Source organism: Alligator mississippiensis, chromosome 7 (assembly GCF_030867095.1).
Source record: "Alligator mississippiensis isolate rAllMis1 chromosome 7, rAllMis1, whole genome shotgun sequence".
NCBI lineage: Eukaryota > Metazoa > Chordata > Crocodylia > Alligatoridae > Alligator > Alligator mississippiensis.
The window spans coordinates 17,682,829-17,699,804 of NC_081830.1; the positions used below are offsets into that span (position 1 = coordinate 17,682,829).

The 16,976-nt window shown below is 60.3% G+C and overlaps 2 protein-coding genes across 2 annotated transcripts; both read right to left on the reverse strand.

The window, feature by feature from the left end:
• Window positions 1–924: 924 nt before the first annotated feature.
• On the reverse strand, window positions 925–4,268 carry LOC109285119 (uncharacterized). Its single transcript, XM_019495544.2, has 2 exons — window positions 1,572–4,268; window positions 925–1,487 (listed from the first exon to the last, which is right to left on the reverse strand). The coding sequence occupies exons 1-2, from the start codon at window positions 2,471–2,473 to the stop codon at window positions 1,190–1,192; spliced, it is 1,200 nt and encodes a 399-aa protein (XP_019351089.2). The 5' UTR covers window positions 2,474–4,268; the 3' UTR covers window positions 925–1,189.
• Window positions 4,269–13,495: 9,227 nt separating this feature from the next.
• On the reverse strand, window positions 13,496–16,556 carry LOC109285120 (uncharacterized). The gene is made up of 2 exons (XM_019495545.2): window positions 14,561–16,556; window positions 13,496–13,859 (listed from the first exon to the last, which is right to left on the reverse strand). Exons 1-2 carry the CDS (start codon window positions 15,431–15,433, stop codon window positions 13,740–13,742), a joined length of 993 nt encoding a protein of 330 aa, XP_019351090.2. The 5' UTR covers window positions 15,434–16,556; the 3' UTR covers window positions 13,496–13,739.
• Window positions 16,557–16,976: the final 420 nt, after the last annotated feature.

Here is a 16,976-nt window from a genome sequence, read left to right on the forward strand (position 1 = left end):
TAGCTCTGTTGTCTGGTGTGACCACCAGATTTCCTAGCGTGTCCTGCAGAGGCCCCACGTTACCCAGTACCTTCTTTTTACCCGCTATGTATTTAAAAAAGGACTTCTTGTTGTCCTTGGTCCGGGTTGCTAGTCCCAGTCACATCTCCGCCTTGGCCTTCCTGACCGCCCCCCCGCAATCCCAAGCAACCAAGGTGTAGTCCTCCCTGGTGATGGCCCCTCCCTTCCATTGGGTGTACACCTCCTTTTTAGCTTTGAGACATTTGTGGACACTTTTGGTGAGCTGTGGGGGCTTTTGGGCACTCTTGCCCCCTTTGATCCACGTGGGGATTGCCACCCTTTGGGCTCGGAGGATCGTCTCCTTCAGGAACAACCACTCTTCCTGGACTCCCAACTCCCCTCCCCTCCGGGACCTTAGTGCCTCCCCGACTAGTCTCATCAGCTCAATGAAATGCACCCTCCTGAAGTCCAGGGCTGCTGCCTTGCTGCAGGCCTTGGACACCTTGCGCTGGATGGTGAATCCCAGCAGGCGATGATCGCTGTCGCCCAGGTGGTCGAGCACCCGCAGACCCCTCACCAGGTCGTCGCCTGTGGCCAGCACCAGATCCAACAAGGCGTCTCCCCTGGTGGGACCGTGCACCTCCTGGGTTAGATGGAGGTCCTGTAACACGGCTAGGCGCCTACGTGAGCGGTCCGACCTGGCTGGCTGCTCTTCCCAGCAGATGTCCAAATAGTTTAGGTCACCCGTGATGACCACGTCCTTTGACTTAACTGCCTCCGTGAGCTGACCCACGAGTTCCCGGTCCAGCTCTTCCCCCTGGTTGGGTGGTCTGTAGTAGACCCCCACCATTAAGTCCCTTTCCCCCCGACCCCCTTGGATTTGGACCCAGAGCACTTCAGTCTGCCCCTCCTCCGACCCAGCGCTGCTCGTTGAGGATGTGAATTGTGCTTTGACATGGAGCGCCGCACCCCCGCCTTCCCCCCCTGTTCTATCCCTCCCTCTTCTATTCCCTGTGGCGGCCGGGACCAGGACCCGGAGCAATGGTCTTAAATTGCAGCAGGGGAAATGTGGGTTGCAGAGGAGGAAGAACTTGATCAGAGAGGCGGTGAGGCAGTGAAACAGGCTACCCGGAGAGGAGGTGGCTCACCATCCTTTTCTGAAAAGCAGGCTGGACCTCACTTGCCTGGTTTAGCGCGGGCTGGCCCTCCCTTGAGTGAGGGGCTGGACCTCCAGAGGGCCCCGCTGGCCCCTTTCCCGCGAGTCTGTGATGCAGCTGGCCGGGGAACGCTGGTGGGCAGAGCTGAAGTGTGTTGTGTCCACGCCGGGGGGGCGAACTCTCTCCCTAACGTAAATGCACGGTCTTCTCAGCAGAGAGACCATCTTGCTGAACTTGGGGCCCTCGTGTTGGGAAGTCTGCGCTTGCATTTCATCAGCAGGTGTTTCTTCTGATTTTATTCCAGGTGCTGCCTGCGTGCTGCAAGTGACCCTAGGAAAATGGAAATCAGGTGTAAGCCCCAGAAGGAAGTGCGGGGGACATGCAGTCCCCACCCGCTTGCCCCAGATACTATACCTGAGTGGAACATGCCCTGTTGGTGCTTTGTGTGAGCATCCGTTCTGCTGTTCAGGAGCCGTCTGAAAGCCTCCTCCCGCACCGGCGACCGTGAGGGGTTGGGGAGCGGCGAAGGAGAGGCGTGAGGCGCACCTGCGCGAGCACGAGCACGAGCTGCGTGCGTCATTGTGCGCGGATCGGCGGCAGGCGCTCGCGCCATGTGCGGGAAGCATCCTCAAGCCTTTGGCACTGCTGCCTGTCCCCGCAGCAGCCGAGGCCGGTCGCAGGATGGTGGCTCCATCCCCTCTCGGGTGCGGACGCACCGGGGAGCACCCCGGGGAGGGCCGCAGCTTGCAGAAGGTACCATGAGCTCCTCTACAGATGGGAACTGGTACCGAGAGGGAAGATTTCAGGAGAGCTCTGTCTAATGTTCTTGACACCGTGCCAGGGGGCCTCTGACCTGGCCCCTGCTGCTGGCTCCGGGGGCCCGTGCCCTTGAAATGGCAGCTGTGCCTGCGCCGGGCTGGCGTCTGCAAGCAGGGCCTGGTGTTGGCACGTCCCATGAGGCTCTTCTCGGTGCCGCCGTCTGCTCTCCAGCCTTGCATCACATCCCCAGCTTCTATCTGGAGTCCTGGGGTTGATGCGGCCCCTGCGGGGAGCTGCAGAGCCAAGAGGAGAGGGTGGGCTGAGGCCCAAGTGCCAGGGGAGGGGATGGCTGTTGCACCCGCCTGCCATAGGGTGCATACCGACGAGGCCAGAGGGAAAGCGGAGAGAGTCTCCCTCCTGTGGCTAGAAGCGAGCCGCAACCCAGTCGGGGAAGCGTCGGGCCATGCTGCTGCCCATGTGCCGAGGAGCGTCGCCGCAGCGCTAGACACCCGCATGACTGACTCGGGCACAGGGCTGCCACCCATGCTGTGCTCCATGCTACCAGCGGCACACTGCTCCTGGCCCTGGGGCCAGCTCCGATAGGTTTATGGCGGGCAGCAATTGTGCTGCGGATGTCCCCTCGGCTTGTCGCGCCGGGCCCGGGTAGCGATTCTCACGTGCCGTCACCGTTGGCGTCTGCCGTCGAGATGGCTCCACAGTTTGCTGGCAGCTGGGGCGCAGGGCAAGTCCATCCTAGCGAGCTCCGGACGGCTCGTTGGCGTGCTTGGGGGTTAGGAGCCGAACGCAAGGCCCGCTTTGCGTATCGGGCCTGAGAATGACATGGCGCTTGACTGACAGCTTGGTGCCCAGCACCTTTCTGCATGCCCCGCGTCTGAGCTTTTAACAGGAGTCTTGGGAGCAAGGCCATTAGGCGACTTTGTTTATTGGGGAAATATCGGGCTATGATGATGGAGCTGGGGAGAAACGCCAGCTGCAGGGTGTGGGTCACAAAAGGATTCGGCCGAAGGAGCGAGTGAAATAAAGCTCGCCTAAAAGCGGACACGCTCTCCCGGTGTGGCGGGCGCAGGAAGGCCAAGACAATTGAGCTGGATATTGCCGCGGGCCGCAACGAGTTTCGTCTGCCGCTGGAGAAGCTGAAGGTCGCGTCCCGAGGCAAGGTGTATGGAGCCAGAAAGGAAAACAAATGGCTCCAGCACCTGGAGCCACGTTGCCATGTAATTATAGGCCCAGCAGGCAGTTGCCAGAGAAAGGAAAGCCTGGCGTTTGGCGGGGTGACCCCTGGGCGGAGCAGCCTGTGGCCAAAGCCATCGCTGCCCATTTGCACGGTGTCTCTCGGCACACGGGGCTTTGTCAGGCTGTATTAACCGGCCTTCGCCTGGGATGACTGGAGCTTGGGAAAGCGTCCTGAGTTGCGGGCACAGACGTGAAGGCAGGGGCTGGTGGGCCTCCTTTCTCCAAACAGGGGGCCAGCGGAGGCAGCATGGCTGCGGTTCTCCCCATCACTAGCTCGGCCCTTGGCCTTGGGCAGGGGGGAGACCTCCAAAGTCTTGTGGGTGCCTCTCGCCATTGCTGCCTCCTTCTTTGCCGGTCGTGACCTGGGGGTCTTGGCACGAGGCCAACCTCAGCTATCTCCTGGGAATTGCCGAGGCCTTTTAGGAGCCCCCGGAGTCTCTTTGCAAGCGAGCCGTTCCGCCGCCGCCCTTTGCTTTGTGTCAGGTGTCAGGGCAAGTCCGTCGGTCTGTGGAACGGCAGCACGTCTCTCTGCCCACGGCGGCTACCCGGCCTCGCTGGCACCTGCCGCGCGGCTGTGTGGCGCGACTTGGGGGCGCTCTGCCTCGCCTGGCCCCCCCAAAGGAGCGGGACAGAGAGGGTTAATCTCTCCGGGGAGCATGCCGGCGGCTTGGGACGCGGGCCGAGAGGCAGGGGTCGTGGTGGGTAGGTGTCCAGGCGGCTCTGCCTTGCGGAGTCCCCGTGCTGCCACCGGGAGACGTGGTCTCTGCCCCCTTGCAACGCGGCGGGTGTAATTCCAGCCTGTCTCCGGGGCAGACGGCCTCGCTGGGAAATCTGTGAGTGGCCGCTAGATGACAGTGTTGGCCCGCTTGTGTGCAGCGAAAGGCCCGTTTCTCGGCCACCAAAGAAGCTGATCCCAGGAGGCTGAGGAGGCCTGAGGCTTGCCCAAGCCAGCCTCGTGCCCGGAAGAATCGGCACCGGTTGGGGAGCACGGGCGAGGACAATGCTCTCGTGTGTGTGGGGCCGGCTGTTGTTCGCAGCCCGGCGGCTCTGTGCCGAGGCGCTAAAACGGCGCTGCCTGGGAGGACCCTAAAAACCCAGGCCGACACCCCAGCTTGCGCAGAGATCCGCTGCTGTGGCGAGCCGGAAACCTCCTCAAAACAAACCGCTCCGGTCCCGCGTCAGCCTGCGTTTTGGTCTCGCGGAAGGAATCCCTTCTTGCGCAGCTGCCAAAGGAACGGCAGCCTTTGACATTGCCCCCCAGGCAGGAGCGCCTCCGTCCCGACGAAGGAAATGAGAGTCGGTGATAAGAACTGCCGTACGTCATCGTGCCGCCGTCGGTATAACGTGGGTGCGGGATACGCTGAGACGCTGCTCTCCCGGCTGGGAAGCTCGTGTCCTCTGCGCTGGTCAGGAACGAGACCCGTATTGGAAAATACCTGTTCGCTGGGAACGCGCGCCAGGGGCAGGGTGCACGGTCTGGCTGAAACACTGTGGAAGCACTACCCTAACTGCCCCCCTTGCATCGGGATGAAAATGAGAAAACGCGCCACCAAACCTCCTGCTGTGCCCTCGGGAAAGTTTCCCGCGGGCCAGGCTAAGACTTTGGCTGCTGTGTAGGCTTGGGAGAACTTTTGCCACGTGATTTTTGGAGGGCTGAGAGAGCTGTCCGCGCTGCAGGCATTATTCGAGTGGTCCTTTCTGGCACCGAAGCCCTCAGAGCAGGTCCCTAGGTCTGCGTGGGGTGGGGTCACAGCTAGTTGAGCTACCTCGCCCGTGCAGACGTGAAACCTAAAGGCAAACCGTGGGGCCGTCCTTTCAAAGAAGTCCAGCATCCAGCAGCTTCAAAGCGATGTCTCGGGGCTTCTCTCTCTTCCTGGTAGCGTATGTGAGGATGCCCTGTTTCAGCTGAGTGCTTTTGGAGCAGGCTAGGCGACGGTTGTTTCTCTTGCTTTCTTTGGAGGCCCTTCTGCTTAGATGTTGCGTGGAGTCGCGCGTGCTGGCTAGAGGGTGGTGATGATGAGCGCCCTGGGGGTGCTGGCACAAGCTTAGGAAGAAGCTGTCACTGTGGAGCCAGGTTCTTGGTGACTTCACCCGGTAGTCCTCCCATTTGTACTGGCAGGCAAGGCTCTTGGGCTAAACCTGATCTCGAGTTGGAAAAAATGCTTGTGTGCACGCTTTCGGGGAGAAAGCGTGCCAAGAAGAATTTCAGGGATGAAGCCAGCCAAGGCCGTTCCCAGCACTTTGGGTTTAATAAGCGAGATCGGATTCGCCCCAGGAAGCTTGTCTGCCTGTGTCTGTAGACCAAGATGGCAACAGCCTACCCCGCCATTAGGACAGGCGAATTTTGAGATCCTCCACCCGGTCGGGTTGGAGTACTGCCGCCAGAGCCGTGCCGGTGCAGGACATGGATGAGGGGTGAGGCTTTTTTTTATGTTTCATTTTGGCGACATCTTTTATGGGACCAAGTATTTGCGCCGTTAGACAAGACTGTAGGCACCGCTGACCTTTCCTCAGGGCTGGGAGCAGAGTGGGCGCAGCTTGAGCCAGATGAGCATGAGAGCAACAGGTCGCGCATAACTCAGTATGCCAGCGGCAAGGACCTGGCAGTAGGAACGGAGTGGGGCTGGAAAGTAAGAGCAAAGAGATGCGGCCAGGAGAGAGCCCTCGGGAAGTATGCTAGGCACCCCCCGGCTCTGCCCTCACCCTGCCCGGGCCCTGACGAGGCCACGTGGGCACGCAGAGCCTCCCACCTGCCACGAGCTGAGGCTGGGCGTGCCGATCGATACCCCAGCAGATGGGCGTTCCCGTGAAAAAACCCGTGCCGCAATTAAAGGCCGCTCGCTGCTGATGGCTTCTTAATAGATAACGGCTATGGCGACGGATGCAGTGAAAAGTGACGGCCACGACACGCAGTTAAGACCGGCATCCCTGAGTGGGGACTGCTGCACCCTGGACTGAACGTGTCCGCGCTCAGTCACGGTTGAGCTCAGCTCTTGTGTTCTCTATTGGATTAACTCAGCGGCGGCGAGCGCGGCACGGGATTTAATTTGCGAAACGACACAATTATATTTCTCTGCTGATTTTCCAGGTGGCAGGATTAGCTGCAGAGCCTTTGGTGTCCCGCTACTTCCCTCTAACTTAATTTCACAGCAATGGCTTAGTAGGACACCGCGGCCCTGGCTGTGCAAGGCCTCTGGGTGGAGCTGCAACCGGAGCGGGCAAGACACAGGAAGGGAGAGGCTGGAGCAAAGGGCCTGTCCTTGCAGGCCAGACAGCGTCCAGCGCAGAGACCTCAGGAAGGCGCCTGATGTCAGCAGCATTGGACAGTCCCGGCCTGAGCCGATCCGGCCCCGCTGGCGTCTCCCCTCATTGTTTGGCCGAGACATGGTGGCGAGCGGGGATGTCGAACCGCTTGCAGTGCGCCAGGCGACCTCTGCACGCAGTTCTGGGTCTGGGGTCGCCTCCTCTGGGCCCTCGTTTTCCCTCCGCCCCTTGCTTTTGCTAACTGGGCCCTGTGGCCGCAGGTTGGCGTGCCCCCTTGCACTGCCCCGCTGCCAGACCCAGGCTGTATCAGGGGCAGAGCTCGCCCCACAGCAGCAGGCCGGGGAACCCAGTCTCCACGAGTAGTAACCTTGCTGGAAAGTGGAGCGGTGGAGGCCCCCACACTCCTGGGGAAGCTGGCAGCATTTTGCCAAGTCATGAGGGGTGGGGGGCAGTTCTGCTGGGGCAGTAGCTTCTGTTATGTGGGCACATGGGCTTGGGTTTTTATTTTAAACCGAACTTTTTAACTTGCTGCTTAGAAGCAGCATCTTCCCTTTGTAAAGGGGTCCCGTTGGAAAAAAAAAAGGGGGAGGGAGGGAAAGGAAGAAAGATGGTTTGAACAGGGGTGCTCTTACCTCTGAAATAGTAAGGGATGTGACAGTGGACCTGTTTGCCTCTCCCTTTCCCTGTCTCCTGCCCCGCATGCACAGCTGTCCAGCCATGCTGCGCATCCCGGGGATGCAGACCACGTGGGCCGTGACCTCTTTTGCTTGGGGGCTTGGCTGCCATTTGAAACCTAGAATGCCATCAATAAAATCCATCTGTGGTAACTGTGCAATTTACTGTGGTGCAATTTATGTGGTCTGCTGCTGCCAAGGCTTCTCTCTCGCACACGCACATGCACATACGCATGCACACGCACACACACGCTCTCCGTCTCTCCAAGCGGCAAGTTGACACGGGCCTGAAGCATTCACACGCCCTTGCAAGGGGTGGGGGGCTGGAGCCAGGAAGGAAAAGGTGGAAGTACGTTTGTAAACGGGCTCCAGGGCGAGGTGGGAGCAAAGATCCACGTGTTTGTTAGCGGGCAGGTTGCAAGTGGGAGCTGCCCGTCCTCGCACGCTCTGCGCTGGCAGAATCTCGGTCAGCTGTTCCAGGGCCGCACGCTGGAGCCGCGGCCGCAAACGCTTGTCCAGACGCCTAATAAGCACATGCGTGCAGAGCATTTCCCCCTTGCACTGGGTGTTGCAGCAGCCGTGTTCCCGGGAGGGGGCCTGGGCTGAAACAGCATGCAGCCCAGCTGGGCTTGGGGCCAGGTGACACGGCCCACCCCATCCCAGGAGCCCTGCCTTGCAATGCTGCAGACTTCCCGGGCAGGCCAGGGCCCAAGCGCTCCCAACACTGCACCACTGCCTGGGCTGCTCAGAATAAACGCAGCGCGGAAAGTCTCCGGCTGGCAGTGAACGGGGAGAGGCGCTCCTCCTCCCGTGGGGCAAGTCCAGCTCTGGCGTCACCGGCTGGAGCCCACCGTCGTGTCCTCCTTGGCAGCCCCGCATGGAAGGTCCTGGTGAGGACACTTCCGAATCCTGCCCCTTTATCGTTGCTTGGTGCGAGGGACCGGGGACGGCCAACTGTTGCCCGGTGGGCTCTGGGGAAAGCGAGCACTTGGACAGCGGAGGCAGGAGAGCCGGGCTAGGGGCAGCCCTCTGAGTTTCCAGCCCCTGCACGCGGGCCTCCTGCCCCCAGGCTCAGGAGGAAGTTGCACAGAAACCGGCTAAAGTGATCAGAAACCGGTTGAGACTTGCAACCGGATGGAAGTTCAGCGCACCTAACCCCGTTTGCAAATGGCTGGGAGCAGCTTAAGAACACCCTGCTTGAATGCCGTATCAGACTAAACTGACTGGGGTCACGGTTAATGAAACTTGGGTCCCGGGCCCCGGTGCTGGAGGTGTCTCTGCCTGCTCCTCTTCCAAGGACAGGCTGCTCCTTTCTCAGCCCCTGCCTGGGCTCCCCTGGAGCCGCTGCCTGCTCTGCCTTTGCTGTGAGGGTGGGCGGGTGGTACGGTGGCAGCTAGTGCCCGAGCCGAGTTACGGAGCAGGAAGACGGGGTGCCTGGCTGGGATAAGTCACAACACTGGTTTCCCAGGGGGAAGGTGTGGGAAGGCTACCCTGGTCTCCTTGCAGGCAAGGGGCTGGCTTTGTTGCATGGCAGGCTGTTTCTTTGGAGAGGGGGCATGCCTGCTCTTCTAGCTCGTGTGCCTGCTCCATGTAGTCCCTTGCTGCCTTCTCACGGAGTCTCTGAAAGGCTCACACGCCCGAGTGAGTCTCCCTGCTTTCTTTGGTTGGTGTGTGGCCTTGTCACGTTTAACCTCACAACGACACAACCTTGGGGAGCAGCAGCTGCTGCCTTCCCGCTCCCCAGCTCTGCAGGATGGGCACGGGTAACCAGAAGCCCTCTGTTCAGTGCAAGCACTAAGCGTTCATGTTGCAGCCTTGCTAGAAGGCCAGAGCCCCCCTGCATATCAACAGGAGGAGCTACACCACTGCCCTCTTCCAGGCCGGGACCCTGCAGCCTGCTCCTTGTGCTGGCTCTGGAGCTCAGGCTTCAGGCAAAAGCACTCTGGCTGGGAAACGGCCTGTGAAGCATCGAGCCCTGCGAGAGGCCAGTTTTGGAGGGGAAGCCCCTGCTCGGGGCCTCTCCCTGCGATGGGCAGTCAGTTCTCAGGGCCCCAGCCCCGCAGCCTGTCCCCCCCGTGCAGCCTTTTGCTGAGCCTGCTTGCGCAGCAGGACACGCTTCCTGGTTCCAGTCCGTTTCTTGGACTTATTTGCCATGAAATGTCACCTTCTCAGATGAGGAAGCAGGATTTATCACAATTAAGGGCAGCTCTGACAAGTCGCGCCGGGCGCATAAAGTTGGCTCCGTAGCTTGGGCTGCGTGCGGGCTTTTGTTGATGCGATCCCGCTTTATGACGCTCGTAAACGAGGCCCGTTCGGAGGAGCGGTGGCAGAGCTGGCTGCGGAGAGCGCGTGCTAGCCTGTGGTCTGTGGGAAAGTAATGAAGCGTATTCACGATGAATAAAAGCGTCCATGTTGGCTTAGCAGCGGGTGCGAGCGGGCGGCTGGGCACCGGCTCGCCGTAGCGCGTTCCAGATGGCGGCGCAGAAAACAAGCCAGGGCCACTCCTGAGCAAGCAGAGCTGCCTGCAGGCTTTCCGGGTGTGGTTACTGGCGCAGAGCCGGGCTCTGGTTAGTAATAATAGCCACCTGCCTGCTCCGCCATTCATCCCCTTTCCCTCCCGGTGCTTCTAGACCCTGGAGGTCACTTAGCAGCAGGTCATCTGGTTCCCGGGGGTTGCTGGCCATAGGTTAGGCAGCCGCTTTCTGCTGTCAGTCTTTGACATGTTTGCTAAAGAATTGGGGGGGGCAAGGAAAACCTGAGAGCAGCAACAGCAAAAGGCCTTAATGACCCTGCACGCTGGAGAAGCGGCAGTCTGGCCTCCTGCCTGGTTATTTTAGACGCTTTTAAGTCTGCTTGAACGTTGCCGTCGGACGCTTGCTGCAGGAAAGCGCCCCATACTGGCAGGGGCATTCATCCGAGGGGCACTGGGGGAGCTGGGGCGCACCCACGGGAGAAGGCTCAAGATGCTGCTGGGGTTAGGTGTAGGCAGCCCGGGCAGAGCGAAAGAAAAGAAAGCAAAGAGGCTTCTGCCTTAGGCAAGTAGCAGCGGGGTAGAGCAAGCCCTGCCCTAGAAACACAAAGTGTGCCTTTGCGGACAAGTGGACACCTCGTCTTTCAAAGAGTTTCCTCTGCGTGTAGCGCAGGCAGTGATCAGCAGCTGCAGCCTGATATCGGTTCTGCCCACAGCACGGGGAGATGTTCCTGTGCCAAAGGCAAAGTCAAACGAGAGCCGCCTGCCGCAAAATGACGCCGTGAGCGTGCCTTGCCTAGCCCCCCGGGGCAGTGGGGCTGGGCGGTGCATTGCTAACCGCTCGGGGGGCATCCAGTGACGGACCCTGACTGGAAGCTCTCCCCTTCTGCCCGTGGTCCCGTTTCCCAAGCTGTGCTGATGATGCGCGCAGCCCAAATGAAGGGCTCGTCTCCCCCCACTCAGTGAGTCGCTGCACTGCAGCAAGTACGAGGGTACACTGGGTGAGAGGGGGCGGACAGGTCTGGGAAGGATTTGTTTCTTACTGAAGAGGAGCATCAGGAGTCATCTCCTGAATTCTTGCCGGCTCCAGAGAAAACCTAGACCCCGGGGGGGATGTTTGAGCGGAGGCGGTCCTGCCCCGGGTCCTCCTTTGCTGAGTAGCTTTCTGTGCTTGGAAGGCAGTTTGCTGCCTGCGGGAAGTGCAGTTTGAGGGCCAGAGGGGCAGGCGCTACAAAGATGTCGGGGCTGTGGCCCTGCCCGCTAAATGCGGCATGACCCTGCAGCTTCCTCCTGTCGGCAAGAACCAGAGAGGGCAGAGAGCCAGGCATTTCCTCCCCTCTCCGCCAAATGCTTGATTTGGTTGCAACCTCCTTTGGTGTTTAGGAGGGGGAATTTCGCAGCAAAAAGTTGCGCGAGAAATGACAGCATTCATTGGCCTTTTGCAGGCAGTAGCTTAACATTTTTCCCCTCATCTCGACAGGTCAGGGGGCAGCATCTGTCCTGCTGGAGACCCCTACGCTTTGCAGCTGCAACGGCTACGCGAGCAACAGCCCTGTGAGAGGATTCGGCGCCGTACTGGTAAGCAAAGCGTCGGGACTCGGGGCTGTTTAGATGCAGTGCGCCTTCCAAATGAAAATGGCTGAGCTTGAATAGCTTTTGAGGCAGCTGTCTGCACGTGCTCGTGCTGAGATGTGCAACAAAGGCTTCTTCACCGAGGTTTCCTCGTCTGAATCGTGGAGATGGAGGGACTGGCACCCCCTTTCTCATTTGCAGGCTTGAAGCCACTGCACCCACCCCATCGAGACTGGACCGGACCTTTTCGTTGTACGGCAAATGCCGGGAGCTTTGTGTGATACCTTTTGTGAATGTGGTACTCGGCAGGGCACAGAGCGATTCAGCCACAGGCGACTGGTAGGGGGGGCCCGTGCCCCCCTGAGATTGGCCCCTGACTCGGCACCGCTCGGGACAGGGCGGTTTTTTTGCTGCGTGGGCCAGCAGCATGCTGGGGTGGGCATAGGGAGGCACTAAGCTGTGGCAAGAAGTATAGGAGTGGCTATGAGGCTTTTGGCCTGCCCCACCAATTGTGCCCCCCCAGGCTCAGGAGGCACCAGTCACTCCTGGATCCTGCCGTGGGGCTCCTGGGAGGTGTCCGGCAGAGGTGAGCTGCTTGTCAGACGGATAGCTGATTCGGCAGGCTTGGGGCAGGGGCTCCGGGAAGGAGTCGGCATGTGAACTTTGAGCCTGCAGCATGCCGGAGGGACAGCAGTGTAGATCGAGCGGCCCAAAGAGACTTGGCGTTTGTGCTCTGGAGCACGTGTCCCAAAGCACACGTGGGTACTCGCAGTACACAGGCGGGAGGTGTTACAAAACAGACCTGGAAAGGAAGGTGAAACGGGCTCGGGCCTCCTGCCGATCGTTGGCAGTGTGTGCAGATGACTTGTGCGGGGTCTTTTGATGGGCAGCTTGTAACAGGTTGACCGGATGATGATGAGTGTCACCCCAACCCCCCGGCCATTGCAAAAAACCTGATAGAAAGAGCAGTGCGGTGAAAACATGCGTCAGGGTACCGGCTGCGATTGGTTGCAGAAGTGTTTCAGCGATCTCCCTGCAAACCCCTGTCCGTTAGGTTGGGTCAGGAAAGGGACAAGGCCAGCCCTCCTCTCGTCTTCACGCTGGAGCAGTCGTATCTCTCCACACTGCCAGGTGACCGGTGCTTTTCCTTTGTGTTCCTCCTGCCTTAGATCACTGTAGCATGGCACCTGAGCCACGTAGAAACCTTCCCCTTCGCCTGTTAGCGGACAGTGTTGCCATCGTGCTCCCGGCATTTTCTCCGTGCCCATTCTTCTGTGTCGTGGGAGGCTGCTGGTTTCTCTGTGCTCTGCCTCCCTCAGGCTGGCTGCTGGGATGAGGTGGATGCCCGGAGATGTGCGGCGAACCGGGACCAGAGTCTTGGCAAATATCCCCGGAAGGTAAATGTGGGGCGAAAGGGGGAGCCACGAGCCGGTTCTCGTGCAAATGTATTTGTTCCTGTAGACACCCTCCTCTTGTGTGCGCAGGGGGCCTTTGTGCCAAGCAGTGCTTCTCGTGTAGCCCAGGCTCCGACCCGGATACGTTGCTGAGTCGAGATGGAGTGACGCGGTTGGCGCTGTATGCTTGGACCAAACTCTCCCGTGTTGCCAAAGAGGAGGAGGCCGAATACGGGTGTTTGGCCATGCCTCAGATCTCTGCTTCTGAGGCTTCTGCCCAGACCAGCAGGGTGTCACCTGCTGGGGGTGATCTTTCCATCAGGTATTAGCCACGGTCACGTCCCCTAGGACTCCTAAAGGGTGGGTATTGCAAGGACGTTGGTTTGCACGTCGAGCCGCTGAGCAGTTTGTGACCCTGCTGCGACGGCTGTACGTGTGACTGCCCAGAAGCAGCGAGCCCCCTTTCTTTTCTGTGCTTCACTGTTAGTCTCCTAGCCCGTTGATTTTGGCCTAGAAAGCAGCCAGGAACGTATTGCAAGGGGCGCAAGAGTATTACAGGCAGCCTCACGGACACGACGGACACAACGCATCAACATCAGAGGGAGGATCGGCACCTATGCAGTGTCGATGCCCTCTGCCCTGCTTACGAGGAGGTTTTGCCCGAGGCCAGGCTTTCTTGGGGTGGCACCTTTTATTGGGCCACCTGTATAGTGGAGGTAGAGTCAGGCAAGCGTTTGAAAGCCTTCTTCGGGTCTGACCCGGACAAGGCCAGTGTACCCTAGTAGAAAAACAGTTGCAGGGGGAGGGCACGAGACATTGCCAGGGGTAGCAGGTGGAGAGTTAGCTGAAGAAACAAAGCTGATGGTCAAGGCCTATATTATCTATGTATAATGCCACAGGCTTTCATGAGCTGCTTGATAGATGGTGATATATAGATATGGGGTTAGTCTATAAGGTGATGCATATATATATATATCGGTCAAGTACACACACACACATGCATAGATGTCACCATATATATCTCAAACCTCTCTCTCTCTCGAATAGCTATATCTCCGTTAGAGAGAGAGAGATGTAGGTAGTGCAAATCTACACCGTCGTCGTCTTAGCGTCCGGCCAGCTTTTGAATGTCTGTTCCCAGGCCCATCTTTTAAAGGTGTTGGGCCGATTGCCCTTGAGCATGAGGATGGTGAGGTCAGAGAGGGAGTGGTTGCTCCGTGAGAAATGCACTCTTAACGGTGTGTGGGGATCTCTGTCCTTTCTGTCTGGTCTGCGAGAGGTGATTCTGGTGTGCGGTGCAGTCCCCCCCGCCTAGCTGCCAGGAAATCATAGCAAAGGAAGGTCGGGAGGGATGTCCGGAGGTCCCATCGAGTCCAAACCCTGGCTCCAAGCAGGACCGGCCCCAGCTGGATCGTGCCAGCCAAGGCTTTGTTGAGTCGGGCCTTACAAACCTCCGCGTGCCAGACGACCACTTGGCGCGTCAGATCAGGGAGACCATCCCAGCCTGGGAAAGGCACGTCTAGGAGCCACGGATCCTGATGGGTTTATTATGGGGGCTGGGGGTATGACTCGCGAGGAGAGGCTGAGGGCTCTGGGCTTAGTTAGTCGGCAGATGAGAAGGCTGAGGGGGGATTTGAGAGCGGCCATCAGCTCCCCGCAGGGGGGTTGCAAAGAGGCCGGAGCTGGCCAGTTCTTGGAGGGGGCAGAGGACAGAAGGAGGAGCTGCAGGCTCACGTCGCAGCGAGAGACGTTGAGGTTGGAGGTGGGGAACCGCTGTCTCACGAGGAGGGTGGGGAAGCACGGGCACAGGTTCCTTGTTGCCTCTCCGTCCTTGGAGGTTTTGCGGAGCCGGCTGGACAAAGCCTCGGCTGGGGGGTCGAGGTCGGGATGGTCCTGCCACGAGCAGGGGCTTGGACTAGGGGTGACCTCCGGGGGTCCCTCTGACCCTTGTATCATCGGGTTTTGTGGAAGCGGGGCGGGGTGCTAATCGTGACCCTGGTTGGAGTCCTTACTCACCTGCCTACCGGAATTGGGCTGGCGGCTGGCAGGGAGGTGGACTCTGGTGATAAAGTGTCTTATCGTGTTCCCAGAGTACGTAGTCCGCCGGGTTCCCTGCGGGCTGCCAGGATTAGTTTGTGAACTCATTGGGCAGGGCGGGCCCTGCCCTGCCCAGCGCTGGCTCTTGGGCCGGTTTTGTCCTGCAGACAAGTAGCGTCGTGCCCGTGTCAGTGGCCAAAGTTCAGGGCACGCCGTGTAACGGAGGTTCCTGCAAAGCAATCTCTCCCTGCTTCGCCAAGCAGATCTGATCACAGAGCGTGTCTGGCCAAAACAGGTTTCAGCTTGCCGAGTGCTGGGGTCAGCAGCTCTCCCGTCATTAGCAGCCAGGCGAGGCTCCTGGTTACGCAGCCCTCGCTGGCCTGTAAAGCGATGCAACAGATGCGGCGCGTGGTTACAGTCCTTCCTCTGGCTGCAGCAAGGGCTTAATGGCAGCAGCGAGGGGTCCTTGCGTGACCTGCCACCCCAATGTAGCTTGATTCGCAGTGGCCAGGGCACGATTGTGGAAGCAAGGAACGTGTCACGCGAGCCTGTGAGTCGCAGAGGTGAGGCAGTTGCCTCCCTGCTAGGGCAAGCAGCTGAGCGCACAGGTACCTGGACACTCCTCGAATGCCCAGCCAGGCAGAGGTGCAATGGCACACGCCAATACAGCGGCACGCTTGTGCCAGCGTCGGCAGCACAAAGAGCGATGTCCCCTGGAGTTGGCTGGTGCATGAGGTGGCGCTGGACCGCGAGGGATTGCTGAAGACGCAGGTCCCAGGGAAAGCTGTGCCTCGCCATGTGAATGTGTTGTGAGCTCGGGGCGGTGCTGCGCGCGTCACCTGCCCGGGCCATCCAGGGTGCGAGTTGAGCAGCACGGTGTGGACACAGATCCCGGCAACTTGGTCGAGTGAGCCAGGAGCGTAAGGGAGCCTGGGCAAGCAAGTGCCGGACGCCGACTTTGGACCCGTGGAACTCCTTCCCGTAGGAGGCGGGAGAGGCAGAGAGGGCCGCCGAGGCCAAAAGTCACCGGGTTGGCGACCTGTTGGTCGCTATTGAGCACAGCAGTTGTGGGTGCGTGCGTCCTCTGGCATCTTGCAATCTGCGACAGCGGGTAGTGAATGGGGTGCAGATCCCCCACGCCACACCCAGCTCGGGGCTCCCCCACCAGAGCGTCCACCCCCACTGCTGTTGTCGGAGATGGGCCGCCGGGCCCGATGGCTCGTTGCCCCGACTCACGGCGCGCCGTGTTGCTAGAAGGGGCACCAGTAGCAGTGCACGGTGCTCCGTCCCCTGGTGCTCAGCCTGCCACGCACCCCTGCGCCCGGTCTCTCCAGTGCTCAGGGACCTCTTCTGCCAGGCCTCCAGCACAGCCTGTCCCCAAACGATCGAGCCATGTATCCCGGGCAGCGCCACCCGTGCCATGGGCGCTCTCGTCTGGCTCAGGCATGGGCCTCTAAAGCTGGGAGCTGGCTCAAAGGCAGAGCTTGACCTCTCTACAACATGAGGCAGACGAGGTCTCTGAGGGCCCAATTCCCAGGCCTGTGGCACCGTGTCCCGGCCTGGCCCCTGGGAGGCGACTCTGCCGGGCTTCGGCGGCACAGAGCGGGGCTGCGACCGAAGCGAGAGCTGCCAGTGCGTGGACGGTTTTGTCGGGACCCAGAGGCTCGGCTAGGGCTCAGTGCGACAGGAGAGGGGGACGCCTGGGTGGCTCCTGGAGGCAGCTCTGGCCCCGAGCCCGAGAGCTCAGAGGCGGAGGGGGCCCCTCCTGGTGGGGAGGGGGCAGGCAAAATGAGCATCGACTCCGGGCACACTCTGTATCTCTGAGACCCGCTTGCAGCACCTGGGATCGGTGGGCGAGAGCCGAATTCATGGCAAGGAAAGGAGTGGGGCCTGAATGCCTCCCAGTCCCCCCGCAGGTTCCCAAAGCTGGACAGGACAGCGGGCACACGGCAGTCCAGGCGCCTGGCACTGCGTTTGCTGCGTGCAGACGCCCCCAGGCAGCCTCCATCTGGTCCGGGCCCGCTGTCCCCGTCCTGTCCCGCCAGCAGGTCGAGCTGGCCCAGGCTGTGTGGCTGGTCGGAGCAAGTCTATTCCAGCTCCAGCCTGCACAGCTCAGCGGCTTGGCAGACGTAGCCCTGACCCTGGAGGGCACGACCGCAGGGTTGGCGGTGGAAGCGCCTGCCAACAGCATGGTGCCGGGAGAGACAGAAAAGGGGCTGATGAGAGCGATGCAAGGCCTCGCCATGCCTTGGAACGGATCCCGGGGACGGCCCAGGCCATGATGAATGAGGGGGTGGGCACGTGCTGGTGGCTGCTTCTGGCAGCAGGCCTCATGGTTTGCAAGGGGCGGACAACAGCAGTTGGATGCTCTCCAAAACGGGGCCTGTTTTCCCAG